The sequence below is a fragment of the Chelonia mydas genome, chromosome 10, assembly GCF_015237465.2.
Source record: "Chelonia mydas isolate rCheMyd1 chromosome 10, rCheMyd1.pri.v2, whole genome shotgun sequence".
In the NCBI taxonomy this organism is placed as follows: domain Eukaryota; kingdom Metazoa; phylum Chordata; order Testudines; family Cheloniidae; genus Chelonia; species Chelonia mydas.
The window spans coordinates 79542482-79564408 of NC_051250.2; the positions used below are offsets into that span (position 1 = coordinate 79542482).

Consider the following 21927-nt stretch of genomic DNA (forward strand, 5'->3'; position numbering starts at 1 on the left):
TTATGTTTTTTTCATACCAGCTGCAGTCATTACCAGTCAGAGCTAATCCTCTGAGGGGAACCAGCATTAGTTTTATCTTAAATGCATTGATATTTGCAGTACAGAATTAGAAAATACTTTTGTTTCTTGTATTCCTTAACAAACTCTGTCCTGCTGTCAGTTTTCCAAAGGCAAAGTGTCATTCTTTGTTTGCTCACTAATAGCTTGCAAGGCTCTTTGTGCGTGTGTTTATTGGCAAAGAAAACAGAATTGGGGAAATACACCAAGCCATGGTTTCACAAGTGCAGGATCTCCACCTGCCAGAGAAATGCCCCTCTTCTAGTTCCTATGCTCACTTTTTCTTAAGTGACAAGTAACAACCAATAATGTGCTAGCATTAATAACCAAGCAGTCACTAAAAAAAGTCACTGCCGAGCTTTTCAGCCTTAGCATGCAGTCTCTGACATTAAGAGGTTTAAAAAACTGGAAAACTGAGTCTGGTATTAAAGTATCTATTTTCTGAACGCTGTTGCATAGCCTTCCTCCAGGGCGAGGTAACCTGTAAACCCACAAAGGAAGAGAAATTAATCTTGGGACCTTTTACTTCTTTATGATGGGAAAAGGAGACCTGGAATGTTTGAAACAAAATCTGCTTGGCTTTATACATTAGGGATTTGGGCCTTGTCTATACTCAGCAATGGCCTTGTCTCCATTGATCGTAGGCAATGGTGGAAGCACTCATGTAGTCAGGGCTCAGATAGTGTCAGAGCAGGGTTAGAAAACATGGTGACTGGAATGCCTGAGCCCTGTCTTCATGGCAGCTTTCACTATTACTCCCAAGTCTGCGCTGTACAGACCCAGTAGTTGCTAGTGTAGACGCGCCCCCTGGCTGCAGTAGTTTGAAATGACAGCATTGAGAGGCAGAAGAGTGGAAGTGGAGCCTTTGAGTGTGGGAGAGTATTTCATAGTTTGGTTTTTGTTAACACTTATTAATTTCAGTGAGTAATGAACATTTTGGAGGAGGGGTGTTTTTTGTTAATGACTCAGCATCCTTGCCCCTTCCATGGAGATGTGCGAGATCCCCATAGGTGCAATCCAAGACCTCCAGCAAGTTCTCTAGCAGAACCAAGGGAGACCAGACTTGATTTTCCTGATATTCCTATGGTTTAAAATAAACGCGGAGAGGAAATTCTAACCGAAGCCTACCACACCAGGCCTTTCTCCATCACAGCCAGACTTGGACCACCTGAGAGGGAGGGAGGAAGGGAGTCTCTTAGGATTGTACGAGGTTCCCTGCTGAGTGACCTTTCCTTGATAAAAATACCAGCAGAAACACTCAGCTGAAGTTAAGGCCCTGCTCATAGAAAGTTACGTGCCTTGGAAAGCCAACGGTGCATTGAGCCCTACATGCAGATACCTCTGTGCCCCATTCCTCCTGCATACCAACCGTCTCCTTTTCCACCCCCACTAACTTCTACCCCTAATTCCTCAAACCCCATGCATTCTGCTTGTCTCTGGTCCTTCTGCCACCCTAGGATATGCACCATTGGAAAAGGATGAAACAAAGGGATTTTTAAGCCTGCCTTAAGTGCAAATCTCAACACGTCCTTGACTGAGCCACTGCTCCTACACCCGCCTAGTATTTCATCCCTATGAGAGTACATGGCCCACACTGACCTGCCTTGGGGACATTAGTAAATGACAGCTATCCTCTAGCAGTGAGGGGGGCATTAGAGCTCTGTTAGGGAAGTCCAGGGGGAGGACGACGACGTATTTTTGCTAGAAAGTGGCACCAGAACCAACAACAAAAATACAGAGACTATGTTTCCAAGCCGAATTTGTAGGGAAATGGGACCCCTTTCTTGGAATCGCTTCAGCGATTGTAGGGCAATTCTATCTGCGCCCAGAGATGTCTCTGCAGACAGCAGGGTGGGAGCCCAAATCAGGCCTGTAATGGGAACGCAGTTACAACCTTAACTATGGACCAATTACCCCTGCCCCCTAAGAATGTGAAACTATGAGTTCATTCACCCCGGGGCCTCTTCTTCTGAGTTTAATTAGCTCAGTGTGTTGGCCTGCTGCTAAGGAAGTACAAACCAGTGGCAGTTCTTTAGTTATGACAATTATTTTTAAGGAAATCTTTGGATGGGCCAAAATAGGGTGGTGTGCTTTTAAAATGACAAACCACCCAGGTAAGCAATCCCCATCTTTATTCCTAGAAACATTCAGCTGGACTCTTGCCGTACAATTGCTGAAGATTTGTACTGACGGGGGGGGGGGGTTACCTTCAGTAAAGCGGCTAGCCATAAACTACAAGTGTGCAGGGAGGGCAGGATTTATAGATTGAGCCTTACTGGCTAGGACAGGCGCTTCTGTTTCACCTCAGCCGCTTCCTATGGCAGCTGAGCTGGCTGGGGAATCCTGCAGGGAAAGTTCAAGGTTTAGAAGTACCTGGTGAGCCCAAGAGATTTTTAATGGAAAATGGATGTTCGGGGGCTTTTAAAAGCTGTAAGGAGACAAACTTCTCAGCGGTTGAGACAAACACTCCGGGCTGAGCTGAGAGAGACCAGCTGGGCCCGTTCCAGGGGCAGGTGAGTGAAATTTTCTGGAAATTCAGAGTCCTTTTACCCTGGATGGGGGGCGGAGGTGGGGAGAGAAACCCCAGGCGTCTCTTTCAAGCCTGCCTTTCAGGCGCAGCTCAGAAGCTTTTGGAGCCCGGCTGGAGGTTTGTCTCCCTGCTCTCCGCGGCTGCTTTGAGTAGCTCGGTCGGCTTCTTTCCCTTTCAGTCTGGTCGCTTAGCCTCTCCCCTACGCCGGCGCAGAGAGGGGGCGAACCAAGGCTTCATTGCTCCTGTTAGCTTCTTTCGGCTCAGGCTGGCGGGCGAGGTCTGGAAGGCGCTGGTTTACCCTGATCAATAAAGGCTGGTCTATGGAGCGCGTAAATTTCGTTTTGCTACATGGCTTACCGCCCCCCGGCGTCTTCCAGGCTTGGAGCCGGTGGGGGGCCCCGGCGTTTAGCAGAACGCTAAGCGGGCTGCCGCCCCGTCCCGTCCCCTGCGGCCGGGCTGAAGTTTCGGGGGGAAGGAAGTGGCTGGGGCCGGCCAGCAGCTCTGTTGTGCTCCGCGAGGGCGGTAAATACATCTGGGCCCCGGGGAGCGGGTGATTAAACAGCCGCCGCGCCGCGCTGCGGTCAGTTTCTCCAGGCGTCGCCGGCTTTGGGGGAATGCAGGCTGCCGCTGGGTGGCTGCGGGGGGGTGATGGTTTATTACGTGGGGATGACTAATAAGCAGGGGAGTTAATGGACGGGGGCGGGGGGGCTGCGCTTGGCTTCCCTGGCGAGCCGGCTGTAAAATCCAGGAGCCAGCGTGGGGCGCGGCTCCTGCGGCCCGGGGGTCCGGCGGGCCAGGGGAGAGCGGGGCTCCTTCGCCCGGTCCCGGCCGGCCGGCGGGCGCTGTCTCTGAGCAGCCCCTCTGGAAAACGCCTGACCCCGGCTCGCCCGGGCCCGGAGCGTCGCTCCAGTCTATTTGCCTGAGCCGCTGACCTTTGCCAACCCCATCCAAGTTGATTAGCACATCAGGTCAGACAAAGTGTGCCAAGCCTGTAAACAGCCATTACCTGGATTCTTTTATCAATGTCCAGTAATTAAAATGTCACCGTTTAATTTTCAGGCCTCTCCGAGCAATCTTTTCCTAATAAAGAGTCTAATCGAAATGCTATTTTCCCCCGGAAAATGGCTGCAGAAGAGGATCTCAATGTAGCGAGCCGGCGCGGATCGATAGAGAGAAGCCCGGATTGATTTGCCTCTAAAATTAAATTTATGGGGGTCACGGTTTTATATGGTGCTGATACAACTGTTAAATGGGGAACATTCGTTTCCAATAGGAGGCGTTTATTAAACTTCCACTGAATTAGACCGCCTTGATTTATGGGGCAATCTGCCCCCAGCCCCTCCAGGAGAGAGGGGCCTGGGAGGCCTTTTCTTCTCTCCTCCTAGGACACGGCTCTGTAAGTTTTAACCTACAAAATTAGTCGCCAGCCTGCTTCAGAAGTAAAGGTGAGCGACTCCGGGGCAGGCGCTGGGGAATTCACACGCCACTTTGCACCAGCCGGAGAGAAGCCTTTCTCAGCCGGTGTGTGTTTGGGGGGAAGGTTAAAATAGACCCAGCCGGGTAGCGGCCCTCCCTGGTGGAGGCTGACCCCCAAACCGAGCCTTGGTACTGGCCGCCCGGCATAGTCCGTCTCCCTAAGTTCCTGCCTTGGCTTGTCCTAAGCCAGCGATCCTGGGTCCCCAACCTCTCGGGGCTTGAACCTGCGGCGGCGGGGAGAGAGAAGCCAGCCCCGGGAGCCTGGCACCAGCCCTGGCTCTGGGAGGCCAGTTTCACCCGGGTGGAAAAGCCAGCACGCAAAGGTCGGTTTGAATGGCCGCAGAGCTGTGTCTGGGTGGGACCGTGCGGCCTGCGATCTGGGGGGCGCTGGAAGCTAGGAGGATATTTCAAAACCACTCCCCCCCCTCAAAAAAAGCCCTGTTTTAAGCCCCCACCTTCCTGCTTCCCAAGCGGCATCTTTCTTTCATCCGCCCCGCTTGCACAGGCAGGGTCAGGAGCCCCTCCCCGCTGCCTGGCACCCTTGCCCCCATGCAGGAACCGAGACATTTGCCCCGCGGCGGCTGGGGACAGCCCCAGGGAGGGGCGGCTGGGCCGGGAGCTGCGCACCGTGAAGGCCAAAGGAAGCCCGCACGCCAAAATCCGACGCGTTTGTCTCCACGTCCCCTGGGCCGGCGCGTTCCCGGTCCCCCCTGCAGCCGGGCTGCCTGCGGGGGCCGCCGGCCTGTGTCAGCGAGCGGCGCGGGGCAGAGGGAAGCTCCCCAGCATCGGGACACGGGCCTCGTCTGATGTGTTTAGCGCCCGGGCTTTGCTCTCCCTTGTGCGCGCAGCTGCTGCGCTTCTTCCCCGGCCCCTCTGGGCGCGCAGAAGGGGGGGGGGATTCAGAGTCGCCGCCTTCGCACCCGGTGGAGCCCTGGGAGTTGGGACCCACTCCTGAGCTGCTTCTCCTGCCAGGGCTCTGGGCGGCCCCGCGGGGGTGGCCAGGAGGCCTGAGATGGGGGCGCAGGGTAGCGACCCCCGGAGAGTCTGGCCGGGATTGACCAGGCTGAGGGGATTCCTGCTCCTCAGGGCCAATAACCCAGTGTCCAGCTGCCTTCCTGTCGCTGCCAGGGGAAAGGCGCAGCCGGGGCCGGGCGCTCTCTGTGCGGGGGGGTCTCTGCTGCCCCCCGGAAGGGCAGTTACAGCCAGGCGCTGCCTGGTGGCAGGCACCCAGGTGTTGCAGCACACGGTGCCTTGTCCCAGTACCCCGAGAACAGTTCGGGCCGGGGGGTGAAAGGACCTGCAGCCGCGCTGGGACGTTGTGTAGCCCTTTCGGGCGGACGCCTCGTCTCCTCTGCCCCTGATGGGCCGTAGACCTGGCTCAGAGGGCCCTATGTCAGGAAACTAATTCATAAGAAGGGCAGTTCTGGGTCAGACCAATGGTCCATAGCCAGTGTCCTGTCTCTGACAGCGGCCAAGGCCAGGTGCCCCAGAGGGAAGGACCAGACCAGGCAGCGATCCAGCCCCTGTTGTCTGCCCCCAGCTTCTGGCAGTCAGAGGTTTAGGGACTCCCAGAGCATGGGGTTGTGTCTCCGACCATATTGGCTAATAGCCATTGATGGACCTATCGCCATGAACTTATCCAGTTCTTTTTTGAACCCCCTTATAGATTTGACCTTCACAACATCCCCTGGCAATGAGTTCCACAGGTTGGCTGTGGGTTGTGTGAAGAAATGCTTCCTTTTGTTTGTTTTAAACCTGCTGCCTGTTAATTTCATTGGGTGACCCCTGGTTTTTCACACTTGTATAGACCTCTAGCACATATTCCCCCCTTAGACCTCTCTTTTCCAAGATGAAAAGTCTCAGTCTTTTAAACTCTCCCCTCATATGGGAGCTGTTCCTTAATCATTTTTTGTTGCCCATCTCTGTACCTTTTCCAGTTCTAGGATAGATAGACAGATGGGGCAACCAGAACTGCAAGCAGTATTCAAGGTGTGGGCAGATCTTGGATTTATATAGAGGTCTTACCATATTTTCTGTCTCATTATCTCGCCCTTTCCTAATGATTCCCAACACTGGGTTAGCTTTTTTGGCTGCCCCTGCACACTGAATGGGTGTTTTCAGAGAACTATCCACAAGGACTCCAAGGTCTCTTTCTTGAGTGGTAACAGCTAATTTAGACCCTCATCATCTTGTATGCATTGCTGGGATTGTTTTCCACCCTGCATTACTTTGTATTTATCAACATTGAATTTCAGCTGCCATTTTGTTGCCCGGTCATCCCGGTTTGTGAAATCCGTTTGTAGCTCTTCCCAGCCTCCTTTGGATGTAACTATCCTGAGTAATTTTGTTTGGGCTGCAACGTTTGCCACCTCACTGATTACCCCCCTTCTCAGCTCATTCATCCTTGCACATACTCCGTGGTTGTCATAAAACAATCCAGCTTAGACTGGCTTGTGCAGTCCCAGGCTGTGATGGACTCGCTAGATGAAAGCCAAGAGACGGTTGTAACGGGCCCACTCCCATTAGCAGGCCCGGTGTGCAGAGGAGCCGGGCGCAGCCGCTGCTGGTGCCCTGCAGGTTACAGTCCGACGGGAGCTCGGTGCTGCAGGCTGCGGGGTTTGCCTGCCGGGCCCAGCACCTCAATCGCCAAATAGTCAGTAAAGTACAAATGGGGTTTTTAAACAGCCCCCTCAAATGTTCCAGCTCTTTGCACTGGGTGATCATTGAGCGTTAATTAGAAATTCGTTACAATTAAAACCGGCGCGCACACGCCTTAATTACATCTGATTTTTAATTCCGAATCCGTGTTTACACAGTAAGCGAGACGTACCTCCTGATTATCCCCAATACTCTTTATACTGTACTAATTATGTAAATTAAACCTAATTAACTGACAAAAACTGCAGTTAATTCAACTGTTAAAAGATGTGGGCTTGCGAGGCGCTCCTGCGAAGGAAGGAAGCGGGGACGGGCTGGGAGGCCGGGCACCTTTCCCCGGCCCCGCGGGACCGGTCCCGGCTTCCTCCGGGGTCAGGGACAAGGCCCGTGGGCCCTGGGCGGCCGCGAACCCTTTCCCCGCTGCCGGGGTGAACCGTTCCCCACCCCCCGGGGACCCCTGCACGCCCCGGGGCCAGGGTGCGGCCAGGGCTGGGGGGAGAGGGGGCCAGGGGGGAATGGACCGGGTCGGGCCCTCTCATCGAACCGGACATGGCAGCTGGACCAGGTCGGGCTCCTCTCCGACGGGTCACAGGTTCGATCCTGGCCCGGCCCCCTTGAGCCCCGACTTCCCCGGCGGCTCCCCCGGCGTTTGGGGAGGGGCTTGCTCCAGGGGAGGGCCCCTTGCCGGAATTCCCCAGCTGGGCAGGGCCTGTGGGGGGAGACCTCTGCGCCTGTAGCTCGACCCCCAGCCCAGCGCTGGGGCACAAGGAAGAGCTGAGGGGCTGGAGGCCCGGTGGCCCTGAGCAGGCGGATTCGGCCTCCTTCTCTCGCCCTGGCAGGGCTGTGTGTCTGGGGGCAGCCTCGGGAGCGATCCACCGCCTTCCCTTCTGTTCACACGGCGCCGGCGCAGGGTTTGCGCAGCAGCCCCGGGCCCGACCAGCCTGAGCCCCCCTGGGGAGCCCCGCGGAGAGTTTCCCCCAGCTGGGGGCACGTACCCAGGGCTGCTCCCCCCGCCCCCAGCACGGCCCGGGGCCGGCAAACGCAGGGGCGCGCCGTAGGGGCCAGGGCCCGTGCATCGGTTTTACCTGGGGCTGGCTGGGAAAAGCCCCCCGAGAGGGCGGGGGGGTATAGATCTATTCACCAGCCTGTGCGTGTGTCTGTGTAGATAGATACACACCACCTAGTGTGTGTACGTATTTGCACCGCTCAGAAAAGGTCTATGTATATGCACCATCCTGTGTGTGTGTGTATACACACAATCCTGTGTGTGTGTGTGTGTGTGTGTGTACACACCGCTGTTTGTGTGGCTCGTCCGGCAGTGCAAACAGCCCCTTCTCACCATCCAACCTGCACGGCGGGGGAAGGAAGGACGGGGGGAGGCTTCCCCAGCAGGGGCCGGGGCCATACGGGGCATTCGCCAGACCTGTCGCCTCTCCCGGGGGAGCCCGAACGCTGCCCCCGTGGACAGGAGCGGGCCCGGGTCCCACGGGCGAGGGGACCATGCTCCCTGGGCATGGCCTTGTCCTGGGGGTTGAGCCCGGCCCCTGGCAGGGAGCAGGGCCTGACCCGCCCAGGGGCCCCGGGCCCCACCGCCTCCCGGGGGCTATAGGGCAGGAGCCGCGGGCGGGTCCCGCCTGCCCCGGGCAGGAGAAGCGGGGCTGGTCTCGTATTCGGGGAGGCCACCTGAGCCTGGCGCGGCCTCCTGTTCCCTGGGCTGGCGGGGGCTGGGAGCCCGGGGCGAAGCCGCGCGTCCCAGACCCGCCCCCCAAACCCGCGGAGTTTGCGCGGGGGGGCGCGGGACGGGACTATTCCGGTGTCCCTAGAAACTCCGCTGAGCCCCGGCCGCTCTGACGCCAAACGCGCTGTTAAACGCGGTGCCCTGCGCTTCCCCCGGAGCAGTTACAGGGATACTTCGCCTCCTCGCCGCGCGTTTACACGGCGACCGGCAAGGGCGCCACTCAGCGCCCCTCCCAAAACCAGCCCGAACCGGGACTGCTTCGGAAGGGAGCAAATCACAAAAATAAACGTCCCGCCTAATTAATATCGAGCCCGTAACTCTTGTCATTTACAAACTCTATGAAAATAACGTCTAAAGGCTGGCGCACGGGGCGGGCGTTATCTGCCTCCAGAAACACACTTCCCTCTGGCTTAGGAAAAGGGTTTATCTTTACAAGGGCCATGCAGATCCGCCGCAGCCAGGCCGGGTGGCACCGCCTGCTTTGCTCGTGCAGTAATAATGCCTAATGAATATTTAACTACGCATTTGTTTAGAGGGCTCCGCGCCCGGGCTGCCGAGTTCACAGGCGGGCTGCGCCGCCGGCCGCCGCGGAAGCGGGCAAAGGGACCCCGCTAAAATGACGCCTGGAAAGTCGAATGAAGGCGGCAGCCAGGGTGCGCTGGGCCCCTTGCAAGGGGCCCGGGGCCCATCCCTTCCGCGGGTCGGCGAGCTCCTCGGACCCGAGAGCGCGGCGCAATCGTTGGGCGCGACGCAGCCTTCAGTGGTTGCTTTAAATAATTAAAAGGCGAGGAATAATTACCGCAGCCGAGTGTAATTATTGCGGGGAAGGCGGGTGGGGCAGGGTTACCTACAGTCTGTATAAATGTTGCATCCAACCCGCCCCCCAGCCGGGCTAGGTAACCCGGGCGGGGCGAATAGGGGGAATTTCAATCTGACGGCAGGGAGCGCTGGGGACAGGGACTTAAAGTGGCCGCCTTAACCGCACTTTTATGCGGGCAGGAGCCTGTGCCCCAAGCTCCAGGGTGGGGCACCCACCGCTTCCCAGCTCCCTGGCTTTTAAAGCCCCCCCGGAGCTGTGATTAATTCTGGTGTTTGAAAAGGACTGGTCCGGCCCCAGCCCTGAAAGGCTGGACTTGAATCGTATTCCGAGGAAGAGATTTATGGCCCTAAATCTGCTTTCAAGGGCAAATACGTTTAACGACACATTAAATCCCAGGCAGGCAATATGATTTTCATAACAATACTTGCTTTAATATGTAACACATATGTCGGCGGAGGGCAAAAGCGATTCTAGCTGAACGGGAGGCTGCTTAACAAAAGTAATAGCTGGGGGCGATTCGAGGGCCGTTATTAACTTCTGTTTGATTAGTGTAATTGCTCAAATTTGGGCCGGACAGTATGATTAATTACAGTTTAATTAACGTGGCCATTAAGAGCACTTAATGCCACAATGCTTTAGAAACAGCCCGAGGAGCGGAGCTGCAGGGAAAGGCCGGGCTGGTTTGGTTGTGGAAATGCCTTTTTAGGGTTGATCATTTTTGTAAAGGATAACGCGCGCTTTTAAAAATCTCCCCCGTCAAACCCAGCGGCCCACGCAGCGGATCAGCCGCCAGTTCCATAGCCCCGGGAGACTCGCTTCCTTTAGTTAAGATGGTTTGATTTTAAGCAGTTCCCATTTCTGCAGGAGCTGCAAAGAGGACTGAGGTTTACGGGGGAGTTTTGGACACGGAGGCTGGGGGTTTTCCTTTGGACAGGTAGCGCAGTAATGGCCTTACCTTCCCCCACCCCCCAAAAAAATCTCCCTGCCTAATTCATCACAATCCCCGAATGACCCCGGAGCCCCGTTGCGGGGAGTTTAACTAACGAATAACACGGTCCAGCTTTCCCCACTCAAGTCACGCCACCAGCCCGACTTCGTGCCTGGCCCGTGGAGCCCCCACGCGCAGGCGAGTGACCGGGTTCGTCCTGGGCGAGCAATAATGGTTCTTTCGGGGACTTTGGGGCTGATGTTCCCGGTGGCTCTCCGGGTTCAGACAGCCGAGCTCCTGGGCGGATTTAGAGACAGAGCTTCCCTGCTCCTCATCCCTGCGGCTCCTGAGCGAGGCCAGGGAGCTGCCAGGGTCCCCAAAGGGCTGAAGGATGGTTATTGATCAGCTTATAAATAGTTAATCTCACCAGGATTTCGTTACCGGCGAGTATTGCACAAATAGATCAGCGGGCTCGCAGGGAGGGGGGTTGGAGCCGAGGCAGGCGGCTCGCCTCGGGGCTCGCAGGCAGCGGGCTGGGGAGGGGACCCAGCCTGCGGCTACCTCTGAATGCAAAGTTTAAAAAACAATCAGCGCCTTCCCTTTTTACTGCGCCTTCTAATTACCCCGCCGAAGAGATCGTTAGCCAGAGGCCGGGATGACTTTCTGTCGCATTTCATGGCGTCTTTACTTTCAAACAAGAATTGATTGGCCTCTCTCGGAGGCCTCTTTGGATGCCCCCTTAACGTGATAAATAATAAATTCCTCAATTTCTCCAGCCATCGATTCCCCCCTCCCCTTTTGCTCCCGTTTGTTACAGCGCTGGGCACCGCCAGGCCCCCCAGCCAGCCAGCCCGGGCGAGGGCTTCTCGGGAGGCTTCTTGGGAGGCTGAGAAAACACCTGGCTCCGGCCCCTCCAGGTTTTCGCCGCTTCTCTCCCTCTCCCAGCGGTTCCTCTGCTGGGTAGCTGAGTGCCACATTGGCCTGCCCTTCTCGCGCCAGCTAATCGAGGTAAGGCTAACCCTGGGGGCGGCGGGGGGAAGCCCCAGCGTGCCCCCGAATGCACCCTGGGCTGCAAACTTTCCGGAACCGGTTTTGTGCTCAGGGTTTGCAGCCCCAGCCGCTCTCCCAGCGCGCCAACTTTGGACCCAGCTTGGCTAAAAAAATAAAACTCCAACCACAGCGGTTTGGTTCCTGTCCTTCTCCACACGGCAGGGGCCCCCCCTGGGACGCGGCTCCCGGAGAAGAGCCGCTCGGTGACCCCCCGGACTGACACCTCGCCCGTCGGCCAGCCTCCATCGCTGTAAGGCTGGCGGGCAGGAGAAAGAAAGACAGGCAGAAAGGTGTGTCAGGACGGGCCTCCCCCGCGGCTCCCCTTTCTCTTAGCCCCTTCCTCCCCCAGCCCGAGTTTCCCTCCGCTTGCAGCGCGGGGAGATGGCCCAGCGGCAGGTGAAAGGTGGACAAATCCAAGCGCTTACCTTTGCCAGATCGCGTGGATTTTTCTAAGCGCTTTTCCTTTCCTCCCCCCCTTTCCCCTCCCCCCAGCAATTTTTGTTCCCCCCCCCCTTAAAGCAGCCCGGGCTGCGTTTTGATTGACTGGAGCGCAACCGTGATTGACGCGCGCCCGGGTCCCGAAGGCAGTTAATGTAAATACGCGGGTGCTAAGTGGGTGTGCCTTCCTATTATTTTAGCTGTCACTGGATCAATGTGCAGCGTCTTCAGCTAAGGATCAGGATCCTCCCTTGGACCTGCCATGTGGTCACTTTTCTTGTTGCATCTCCGCGCGGGAGGACACGGGCGGAGGGCAGGAGCCCGGGCGCTCCCATGAAACTCCGCACCTTCACTGGGTTGTGGATGCCGCTGCAGCCTGGCAAGAACGGAACCTAGCGAGCTGCGGGTGGATTGGTTTTGGGGCGCTGGGCTATTTTGACAACTGCTTCCGACCTTGCCCGTCGCTCCAGGGATTGCTCCGCACAAGGTAAGCCCTTCCCCTCCCTGCAAACCTGCACCCGCACTCCGTGGCTTTCCTTGAATTTATTTTGCAACCCTGCTTCGAACCCGACACCCGAAAATCCAAGCAGACCCTGGGAGTCGTTGAAACAATACGTGGCTCAGCGACATTTCGGGCTTTCCCGTCTGCCGCCTGCCTCTCTGCTCCTTCCCTGGCTGGCGCCTCCTTCGTTTCTGTTGATCTCAAAGTAATTCCTTTTAATTCCATGACACTCGGCCACATTCTGCCTGTTTCACGTCCGATTAGGCGTTGGGATGTGAGTGCTGGTGTGAGGGGTGAATAACTTGCTCTCCTGAATTAGTCACTTAAAAATAAACAAAAAATCCCCCCCCCCCCATAAATCTAAATAAATACGTGTTCCCAATATTGGATCCCAGCTAGGAATATTTTGGCTGCAGCCAAGACAGTGAAGCCCCTTTGTCTGGAACATGGCAGCGTTTAGACAGAGGTGGGGTGAAGTTTGAGTCTGATTTCGAGGAGGACACTACTCCAGCTATTTTGTGTAATTACAATGAAAGCTGCTTAATGCGGCGATCCCTTTTAGATAAGCTAATTTGCTTGGCTCACGATTCCTTCTGCTCTCTGGGCGAGTTGGGAGCCTTATGGGGCAGGTCAGTAATCTTCCTCGCTCCTAATCCCCTGCAATGGCATTCGACAAGGGAGAATTTCCGTGCACGCTCAACTTGTTTCAAGTAGAATTGTTGGTCCAGCGCATTTAAAAATAACACGGGGCCCAAAGTGGCGGAGGAAACCCGACAGCTTTCGGCTGCAGAGCATTTCCTGAATCTTCTCTGGTTTTGTGGTACTCTTTCGGGCTGACAAATGGGAACCCTTTAAAGCATGAGCGCAGTGGTTTTGATTAAATGCATGTGGCCCCGTGTCACCGCAGGATTACTGGGAGGCTAAGAAAGACAGTGAGTTTATTTAAAACCGCGGTTCGTGTAAATCCCCTCACGGTTATCTAAAGTGGAGCAGTCAGGTTAGCTAGTTATTTACTGAGTAGCTCCTCTAATGTGTAAATACAATTGCACGCAGCGCTCATTAAAGTCTGTTTTCCTTTCCTCCAGCACTTACCTAGCCGAGGTTCTATTTAACACAAACAAACAAACAAACAGGGAATAGGTTAGAGTGAGAAACCGAGCGTCTGAAACGTGGGAGATTAAAAATAGAGGGAAAGAGGGGGAAACCCCCCCCCAAAAAATCCCAAACGCTTCACGAAGGGATGTCGGGCTGTTGCGTTTAATGCCCCCCACTTCTGCTCAGAAATGGCCAAGTGACCAGGCAGGCTTGCGATCCAAAGGCGAAATCTGACAACAAACAGGGTCGGTTTGTGTTTTCATTTCTGGCTGTGCTATTTTCATTTGTAACTAAATACCCCGAGCGATTCCTTTGCGACACACAGAGGTGCATTGTGTCGATCGTTAATATTTTATATTGGAGATTCTCTTCCTTTGCGAGTGCCCACGGAATGCAGTAATTGTGGCAGATTTAAAATGACATTTTGGCCCTCCTTCTCAGGTCTGCATGGGTCTGGAACCGCAGACAGATCCTGGAATAATAGGTGACCGGGGGAGGGAGGATAAGGGGAAGAGATCTTACTTAACACACAGCAAAACCTTTCAAGCCACAAAGAATAGCGGCAGCCTCTCCAAACGTCTCCTTGTACCATCCAGCGCCCAGGGGATTTTCTGCCTGTGCAATGCCCCTGCCGCGGTGTAGAGACGGATGCAGTGCGGCTGCTAAGACAGTTTTACCAGGTAGGGGAAGATCGGCTGCGACACAAAAGGCCAAACGGTGCCCAGGCAGGGTTCGCAGCTGGAGTTTGCCTGGCTGGCTGCTTTCCCGCAGGAGCAAGGGTTCGGTTTGCACGCCAGAGCCGCGCAGCCAGGGCCGCGGGTGCGTGGCTAATCTCTGCCTTTTGTTGTGTTTTTGTTTTGCAGGATTGTTCTGGGGGGGATGGAGGCGATTGCCAGTCAGATGGGAACGGGGAGAGACGCAAGCTCCTCCCCGAATTCAAAGCAAGAGCTGCAGCCCTACTCGGGCTCCAATCCCCTCAAGCCCAACCAAGTGGGTGAGACCTCCCTGTACGGCGTGCCCATAGTGTCCCTGGTCATCGACGGGCAGGAGCGCCTGTGCCTGGCGCAGATCTCCAACACCCTGCTCAAGAATTACAGCTACAATGAGATCCACAACCGGCGGGTGGCGCTGGGCATCACCTGCGTGCAGTGCACCCCGGTGCAGCTGGAGATCCTGCGGCGGGCCGGGGCCATGCCCATCTCGTCCCGGCGCTGCGGCATGATCACCAAGCGGGAGGCGGAGCGGCTCTGCAAGTCCTTCCTGGGCGAGCACAAGCCGCCCAAGCTGCCGGAGAACTTCGCCTTCGACGTGGTGCACGAGTGCGCCTGGGGCTCGCGGGGCAGCTTCATCCCGGCCCGCTACAACAGCTCCCGGGCCAAGTGCATCAAGTGCGGCTACTGCAGCATGTACTTCTCGCCCAACAAGTTCATCTTCCACTCCCACCGCACGCCGGACTCCAAGTACACCCAGCCCGACGCCGCCAACTTCAACTCCTGGCGCCGCCACCTCAAGCTGGGCGACAAGACGGCCACGGACGAGCTGAGCCACGCCTGGGAGGATGTCAAGGCCATGTTCAACGGCGGCACCCGCAAGCGGACCTTCTCCCTGCACGGGGCGGCCGCCGCCGGCGCCTCCCAGGCCGCCAAGGCCGCCCTGCACCCGCCGCCGCCCGGCGGAGCCGAGCTGGCCCCGGCGCACAAGAGCCTGCGCTGCAGCGGTGAGGAGGCGCCGGGGGAGCGCGGCGCGCTGAGCCTGGCCGGGGCGCACGGCGGGGCCGGCGCGGTGCGCAGCTACCCGGTCATCCCGGTGCCCAGCAAAGGCTTCGGCATGCTGCAGAAGCTGCCGCCGCCGCTCTTCCCGCACCCCTACGGCTTCCCGGCCGCCGCCTTCGGGCTCTGCCCCAAGAAGCAGGAGGACTCGCTGGGCGGAGCCGGCGGGGGCGAGCCCGGCAAGGGGGGCGCCCTGCCGCCGGGCATGTTCTGGGGCCACCCGCACCCCCACCAACCCCAGCAGCAGCCGCCGCCGCACCAGGCCGGGGCGGGCAAGGACGGCGGCGTCTACCCGCCCTTCCCCATGTTCTGGCCGGCCGCCGGCAGCCTGCCCGTGCCGCCCTACCCGGCCCAGAGCCAGGCCAAAGCGGCCGCCACCGCGGTGGTGGTGGCGGCCGCCGCCGCCGCCGCCGCGGCCGCCGCCGACCCCCCGGGCCTGGGCGGCCGCCACAGCGAGCTGGAGGGCTCGGAGCCGTCGGGCAGCGGGCGCAGCAGCGCCACCCCGCAGGAGGGCTCCGGGGCGGACGGCGAGCGCTGCTCCAGCGCCCTCTCCAGGGCGGCCGCCGAGGAGGAGCGGTCCGGGGACGAGGCGCTGCTGCCCCCGCTGCCCCTGCCCCGCAAGGGCAGCTACCTCTCCGCCTTCCGCCCCGTGGTGAAGGACGCGGAGAGCATCGCCAAGCTGTACGGCACCCGGGAGGCCTACGGCGGGGCGGGCCGGGGCGCGGCCGGCTACCTGTCCCCGGACTTCCTCAGCGAGGGCAGCTCCAGCTACCGCTCCCTCTCGCCCGGCGCCGACACGGCCGACGAGCCCGAGGTGGACGTGGAGTCCAACCGCTTCCCCGAGGACGAGGACGAGGAGGAGGAGGCGGCGGAGGAGCCGCAGCTGCTGCCCAGGGCGGAGGAGCCGCCGCCGCCTCTGGCCGAGGAGAAAGCCGGGGAGCAGGGGCCGGAGGAAGGGAACCGGCCGCCGCCCGAGGGGAGCCCGCAGAGGAGCAGCAGCAGGGGCGGCTACGAGGTGGGAGGCTCCGCCGGGCACCCAGCTCCAAGCCGGGCCCTTCCCGAGCTCGGGCGCTGAGCCCACGGGCCCCTGGAGCCCCGGGCGTGGGTGCAAGGCCCAGCCCCCGGGAGAGGCTAGGCCTGGCCGCGGTGCAGGCAGGAGCATGCCGGGTCAGGGCAGGTGATGGAGACCCGGCCCTGGGGAGGGGGGCAGACGTGGGAGGAAGCGGACACGGCTCCGATCGCCAGGGGCCTGCGTGGCTTTATCCGAGACACAGGAGCCGTGCCTGGCTCGGGGGGAAGCTGGCAGGGGACAGGCACTGTCCGCAGCCGGCAGGACATTCAACCCCGCACGCTATGAATGCCACGGCGCATCGGGGGGGGGATTTGATTCAGGCCCCCCCCCGTTATTATTTTAAAAGGGGTTATTCGGCGCACCTGTAAATTTACATGCAGCCGCATTAAACCACAGCTAATTAACCTGATTAGAAGGATTGCTTTCATGCTTAGGGGGGAAATTGCCTAAAATTAGGTGTCTGCTGGGTCTGTGGGGGCTCCAGGCTTTGAAAAGCTCTTGTACTCTGCGGTTGGATTTTAATGGGGGTAATTTTCTCCGGAGCGCTAATAATTACGCTTAATAAAAACGATCGTCGCCTTCTGCCGCGGGGAAGTCACTCTCTGGCAACCCCCCGCAGCAGTAAGTGTCCCGGACTCCGGGGCGTCAGGGGCTGGCTGGGGATCCTCGCTGGTGTGACCACCCCCCCCCAACTAATTCCGTTTAATTTTTCCCTTTATTTTGAAGGTCTACACCCAGGAAAGAGAAGACCATCTGCAGGCTCTGAAGAACGCTGCTTCACTGGGGCCTGCAGCCACTTACCTTTGCAACCCCGAGGCAAATGGTAAAATTGCCCTCTTTGCTAGCCATTGTCTCCGATGGCTTGAAATTTTAAACGGGGGAGGGGGAGAGAAAAGAGAGACAACACTCACCCCTCCGCATCACCACCTCCTTTGGAATAATTCTTATTCCAAGCCTGCTAATAGACTTTATGAATCTTTACATGTCATTTCCATTTTTGGCAGGACCTTCAAACAAATTTAGCTGTTTTAAGGGAAGGTCTTTCGTGCAAATAATCCAAACCTCGGGTGTCATTTCGGGTGACTGCTTTTTTTTTAGTCGGATTTATTTAGGGGCACATGTTTGCTGGGTGTAAACTGCCCTTAAATGGCAAGTATTTTACTCTCCCTGTATCTGGTGGAGTTACCGCTTGCAAAAGGTTTGGTAGCGAAAACTTCGAAGCAGCTGCTGCATTTGTAACGGAGAAGCCTGTGATTTTTGACTCTATTTTCAACTCGGTTCAGCCTCTCTCTTGTTTAGGAGTGCGTGTGCGCTCTAGGGGAGCTTGAATGCACCTTTCAGTAAACCTCCAGGAGAGCAAGCTCCTGTCCACTTGCAAAGCGATTAGGATTAGAAGGCTTTAATAAGGACTTTGTCCTTAATTATGTAATTAAGGATATATTAGGATAATACTTTCTTTGCTTATGGTTGAAAATCGGTTTATTAACTTTAAGAGCAAGATAAAGACGACAATCACTCGACAGCAGAGGATTTAGAGACCAGCAAATCCTATCAAGACCAAAGGAATGTCTCGCATCCAAGTCCTGTAAATACCGACAGAGGTAAGCGGCAGGCACAGGATTGCCCTTCTGCTCCAAAGGAGGCTTTTGTTTTGTAACCCGGTCTGTGACCTTTCAGACGCAAAACTGCGGTGGAAACCGGAGTGCCTGCAAAGGGCCAATAAATCACAACTCCTGCGCTCCTTATCTTCCGCCGAAATAATAGATATTTTTGACAGGACTTTTTCTCCCCTGAAAGGAGCTCATTTAAATCACCAGTAAAAAGCTGTCCCCTACAGCTTTAGGCAAATAAATATTTAAATAACTCGGTGAATTACAAGTCACTTTTCCTAGGTTGCTATGGCCTTGATTTTTTTCCCTTTCAGGGTTTTGTCACTTACACACATGAGAAGTAGGATCCGGTTTTAGCTTTAACCCCCACCCCGCTTTCTTTATTTAATACTCCACTGGTCTGAGGTGTGCCGCAGTTAGCAAGATAAGGTCGCTGCTCCAAGGAGCTTACAGTCAAGCTGTGTTTAATGCGAACAGGACTCGCTGATCTCCAGCCCAACGATTAGCGGTTGTGTCTTTCACAGCTTGAGAGTAAACTTCCTGGCCCGGGCCGGGGCACTGTTTATGGACGGTCTGGCTCTTGCACGAGTGACACAGTCCCTCGGGCCAGTACCAGAGATGAACTCAGACCGGTGCTTGCTTCTCACTGTCTCTCTGACCCTCAGGTCTCCTCTAGAAGCAATCTAACGCTATGCATGTTCTGCACTGCAGGTGAGGAAGGTCTCAGCATTGACTTTATGGGGACCCAACTAGTTGAAAAAGACATTGAAAATCTGGCAAGAGGTGAGGTTCCGGGGCTCTGGTGACCCTCGGGCAGGGGGATTTTTCCATTAGCTTCTCAGCTGCGTCCTCCCACAGTCTGTTTTGTCAGCTCAGTAACCGCAGGTCCCGACCGGTTGCGTGTGTGGTGGGGGAGGAATCTCTGGGGCTTTACTTCGAGTTTCAGTTCTTGGTATGTAATGGGCCCTGCAATCCAGTGAACTGGATTGGGACAAGTAGCCGATTTTAAGTTCTTACACAAAGACCGTGGAAGGCGGGATCAACCCAGGAGGGCTTGGAAAGCGCAGGCTCTTGCCTTCTCGCCAGGAGAAACGATGCCATCTCTGCAGCAGATGACGCGGCCCCAAGAAGTGTGTGTGAAACTCCTGACGCGGGGAAATACTCCCAGAGCAACCCAAGCACACAGTGGGCTTTGTTCGCCATTTCCTCTCCCTGTTGGGCTTTGAACAAGTGAGATAGATGGGTGGTGAGCTAGAGAGATTTGGGTAAATGGGATCTACTCCTCCGTCCTGTCCAAAGGACCGAATCCTAATCTGGAACGGAGTGGAAGCGGATCGAATCGCGCACCTATCAGAGATGCGGGGCGCGTTGAGACAGGCCGGGTAGAGACAAGCGCGCAGCGATGGTGGCCTGTCTGCCAATAAAGGGGCATAAACTCTCCGAGAAGGGCTCGTTTCTCTTCTGGCTGGCTGCAGAGCTGTCGAGGCCTGGCCAGGGGTCCCAAACTGTAACTACCCCCGTCAGCATTTAGAGAAACCGTGAAAGGGGGCCAGGCTGCTGCGAGAGAGAGTTACTTCACCTCCACCTTCCGTTGTCACTTTCCATAAATCAGTGAGGAAGCTGAAGGCTGGGGGGTGATTTGCATTGTCCTTAATGGGCAGGGGTTTGACGCGTCCCCTTGATTCAGCGCGAAGAGCTGAAATGTTCCAGACACGGGCGATCGGAAATCCCGAGGAATGATTCATGACTCGATGATGAATTCAGATTGGCCTTAAACCCACCGACCCGCCGTTCTTGCAACCTCTCTCCTATCACAGAAAGCGTCACAGGGTTTTATCCTCCTGTCTTCGAGGGTGCTTGTGGGCTCCTTAAAACGGACGCAGCTCCCAGCCCCGTCCCTTAGGATGGACCCCACCGATTTCAGGTGCCTTTCGTTCCCAGGCAGAGCGCCCCGTTTATAATTTTCTGTTGGCTGTAGGTATTTTTTTCCCCGGGAGTGATTAACTCCTGTGATTAATGTAATGCGATTAAAGCAAACGCCGATCCTTCTCCATGTGGAAAGTGTGTGTTCTCTTTCTCTTTCCACAGACGAGTTGCAAAAACTGCTCCTGGAGCAAGTGGAGCTCAGGAAGAAATTAGAACGGGAATTCCAAAGTCTAAAAGGTACCCGCGCCCCCCCCCCCCCGACGTTTCACGCATCAACGACTCCAGTTTTTATAATGACTTAAAATCCACTTTAACCTGTCCCACTGGGGCCTTGTAGCTTCCCACTATTTTGAGCAAGCCCCATCCGAAAAGGTAGGACCTGTCTCCCACCCGCAGGCCTGCTTTACACCTCCCCACTAGATGCATGCTCGGGCCGAGGGGGGAGAGCTGCGTTACCGTTCTCACTGACGGCTGCCTGCCATCCGCACAGATAATTTTCAGGATCAGATGAAGAGGGAGCTGGCGTACAGGGAAGAAATGGTTCAGCAGCTACAAATTGTCAGAGGTAAGGCCCGACTCCGGTGAGAGCCTGCGCGTAGACGCCCTGGTAGGGCGCTTGCCGTGTGAGCTCAGTCATTTACATGTAAATGGGAGGTAATTTAACAATTATTTTTTTTATTGAATATCCTTCTGTATACTCTGATTAGCCCCCGAATTGCCAGCCAGCCCAGCATACGGCTCGGAGGCATCATTACACAGGAGTGATTGAACTTCTTATCGCAGCAATTTCCAGGGCTTCTAAATTAAAAACCGAGGCGTAAAATTACCTGGGAAGTAATGCCTAAGTTTGCTTGAATTTTGACTGTATCCATCTGCCTTAAAGCGCAATTCTCAGCCGTTGCTTTCCAATACCAGACTGCGATCCTAAGCCAGCGCGCTCCTTGGTTGGTTTGGTTTTAAACCCCGAACTCCAGAGCCTGGTTTCATTCAACCTCGAAGTGGCTGTGTTGTGTGATGATTTATGCCCTTCACTCTGAAGGCATCACATCTCTGATCCGTTTCCCCCCTCTTCCCAGATACCTTGTGTAACGAACTGGACCAGGAGAGGAAAGCTCGCTACGCCATCCAGCAGAAGTTAAAAGGTATCTCTCCAAAGCAGGGGAGGAGATGGGGAAAAGCCCACCTGGAAAATCATTTTCCGCGGGGGGGGCGGGGAAGGGGTACACGGATGCGAAATAAAACGCGGGTCACTTGGGGTTGAAACCAAACGGGGAAACCAACGCGTGTCGATAAAAGGGGGAAATGTTGAACCAGGTGTGCAGGGGGGCGGCAGATCTGGAAATCGCCTCAATCCATTGTCCTTGAAGAAGGATGCACGTTAGATTGTACGGCTGTCAGGGGAAGCCTAGCTGCTTCCCCCCGGGCGATGGGGATCCGAACCGAGCCCGGTGTGAACGCATGCGGGGCACCAGGAGTAACGAGTTTGCTTTGTGTCTGTCCCTTTGCAGAGGCCCACGACGCGCTCCACCACTTCTCCTGCAAAATGCTCACGCCGCGCCACTGCACGGGGAACTGCTCCTTCAAGCCGCCCCTGCTGCCCCAATGAGCCCCCCCGCCCTCCCCGCCAAAGCCATGCGATTTCGGAGTGTAAATAGCCGGCAGCCCCTTGCGCCGCGAAAGGGAAAACGCAGCCACAAGCCATTTCTAAGGAGACACGTGTAAATACAGGACTGTGTGGAGCTCTCGGGCTCAGGGTTTCTAGGAGTGTAAATACAGCTCATAAAGTCTGGGAATCCGGGCAGCTGACCTTCAAGGTGTAAACGGACCAAAAGCGAATTAGCAAAACAAAACGCCCACAGACGAGGTCCGCTGTGAATCGAATCGATCCCAGGAATTCTGCCAGAGACTTTCTCCTTGCTCACTGTCTGCCCCGCTCCATGCCTACCTGTCTGTCCACTTCTTGAAACCCTCGTCTAGACTGGGAACAGTGGCTATGTGCAATGGATATAAATGTACTGTGATTTCTCTTGGTCCAGTATTTGTTGAATTTTTATTGATTTATGATGTATATTTATTTCCCCTCGACGATCCCTTGTAAATGATGGATGTCACAGCACTTTATCGGGCGGTTTGCGACTCACGGTACACCCAAGGAAAGGAGAAGAAATAATAATAATAATAAAAACCCTCCCCCCTGTTGGGGGGGGGGAAACCTCTGTAAGCGATTTTTGTTCTTTAATAAAAGCACCCTTTAAGCA

The 21927-nt window shown here is 56.1% G+C and overlaps 1 protein-coding gene across 1 annotated transcript; it reads left to right on the forward strand.

The window, feature by feature from the left end:
- Nucleotides 1–10929: 10929 nt before the first annotated feature.
- Nucleotides 10930–21927, forward strand: SKOR1 (SKI family transcriptional corepressor 1). Its single transcript, XM_037911227.2, has 10 exons — nucleotides 10930–11215; nucleotides 11896–12182; nucleotides 14156–16076; nucleotides 16860–16956; nucleotides 17627–17734; nucleotides 18455–18526; nucleotides 19832–19906; nucleotides 20160–20234; nucleotides 20746–20811; nucleotides 21178–21927. Exons 3-10 carry the CDS (start codon nucleotides 14172–14174, stop codon nucleotides 21273–21275), a joined length of 2496 nt encoding a protein of 831 aa, XP_037767155.1. The 5' UTR covers nucleotides 10930–11215; nucleotides 11896–12182; nucleotides 14156–14171; the 3' UTR covers nucleotides 21276–21927.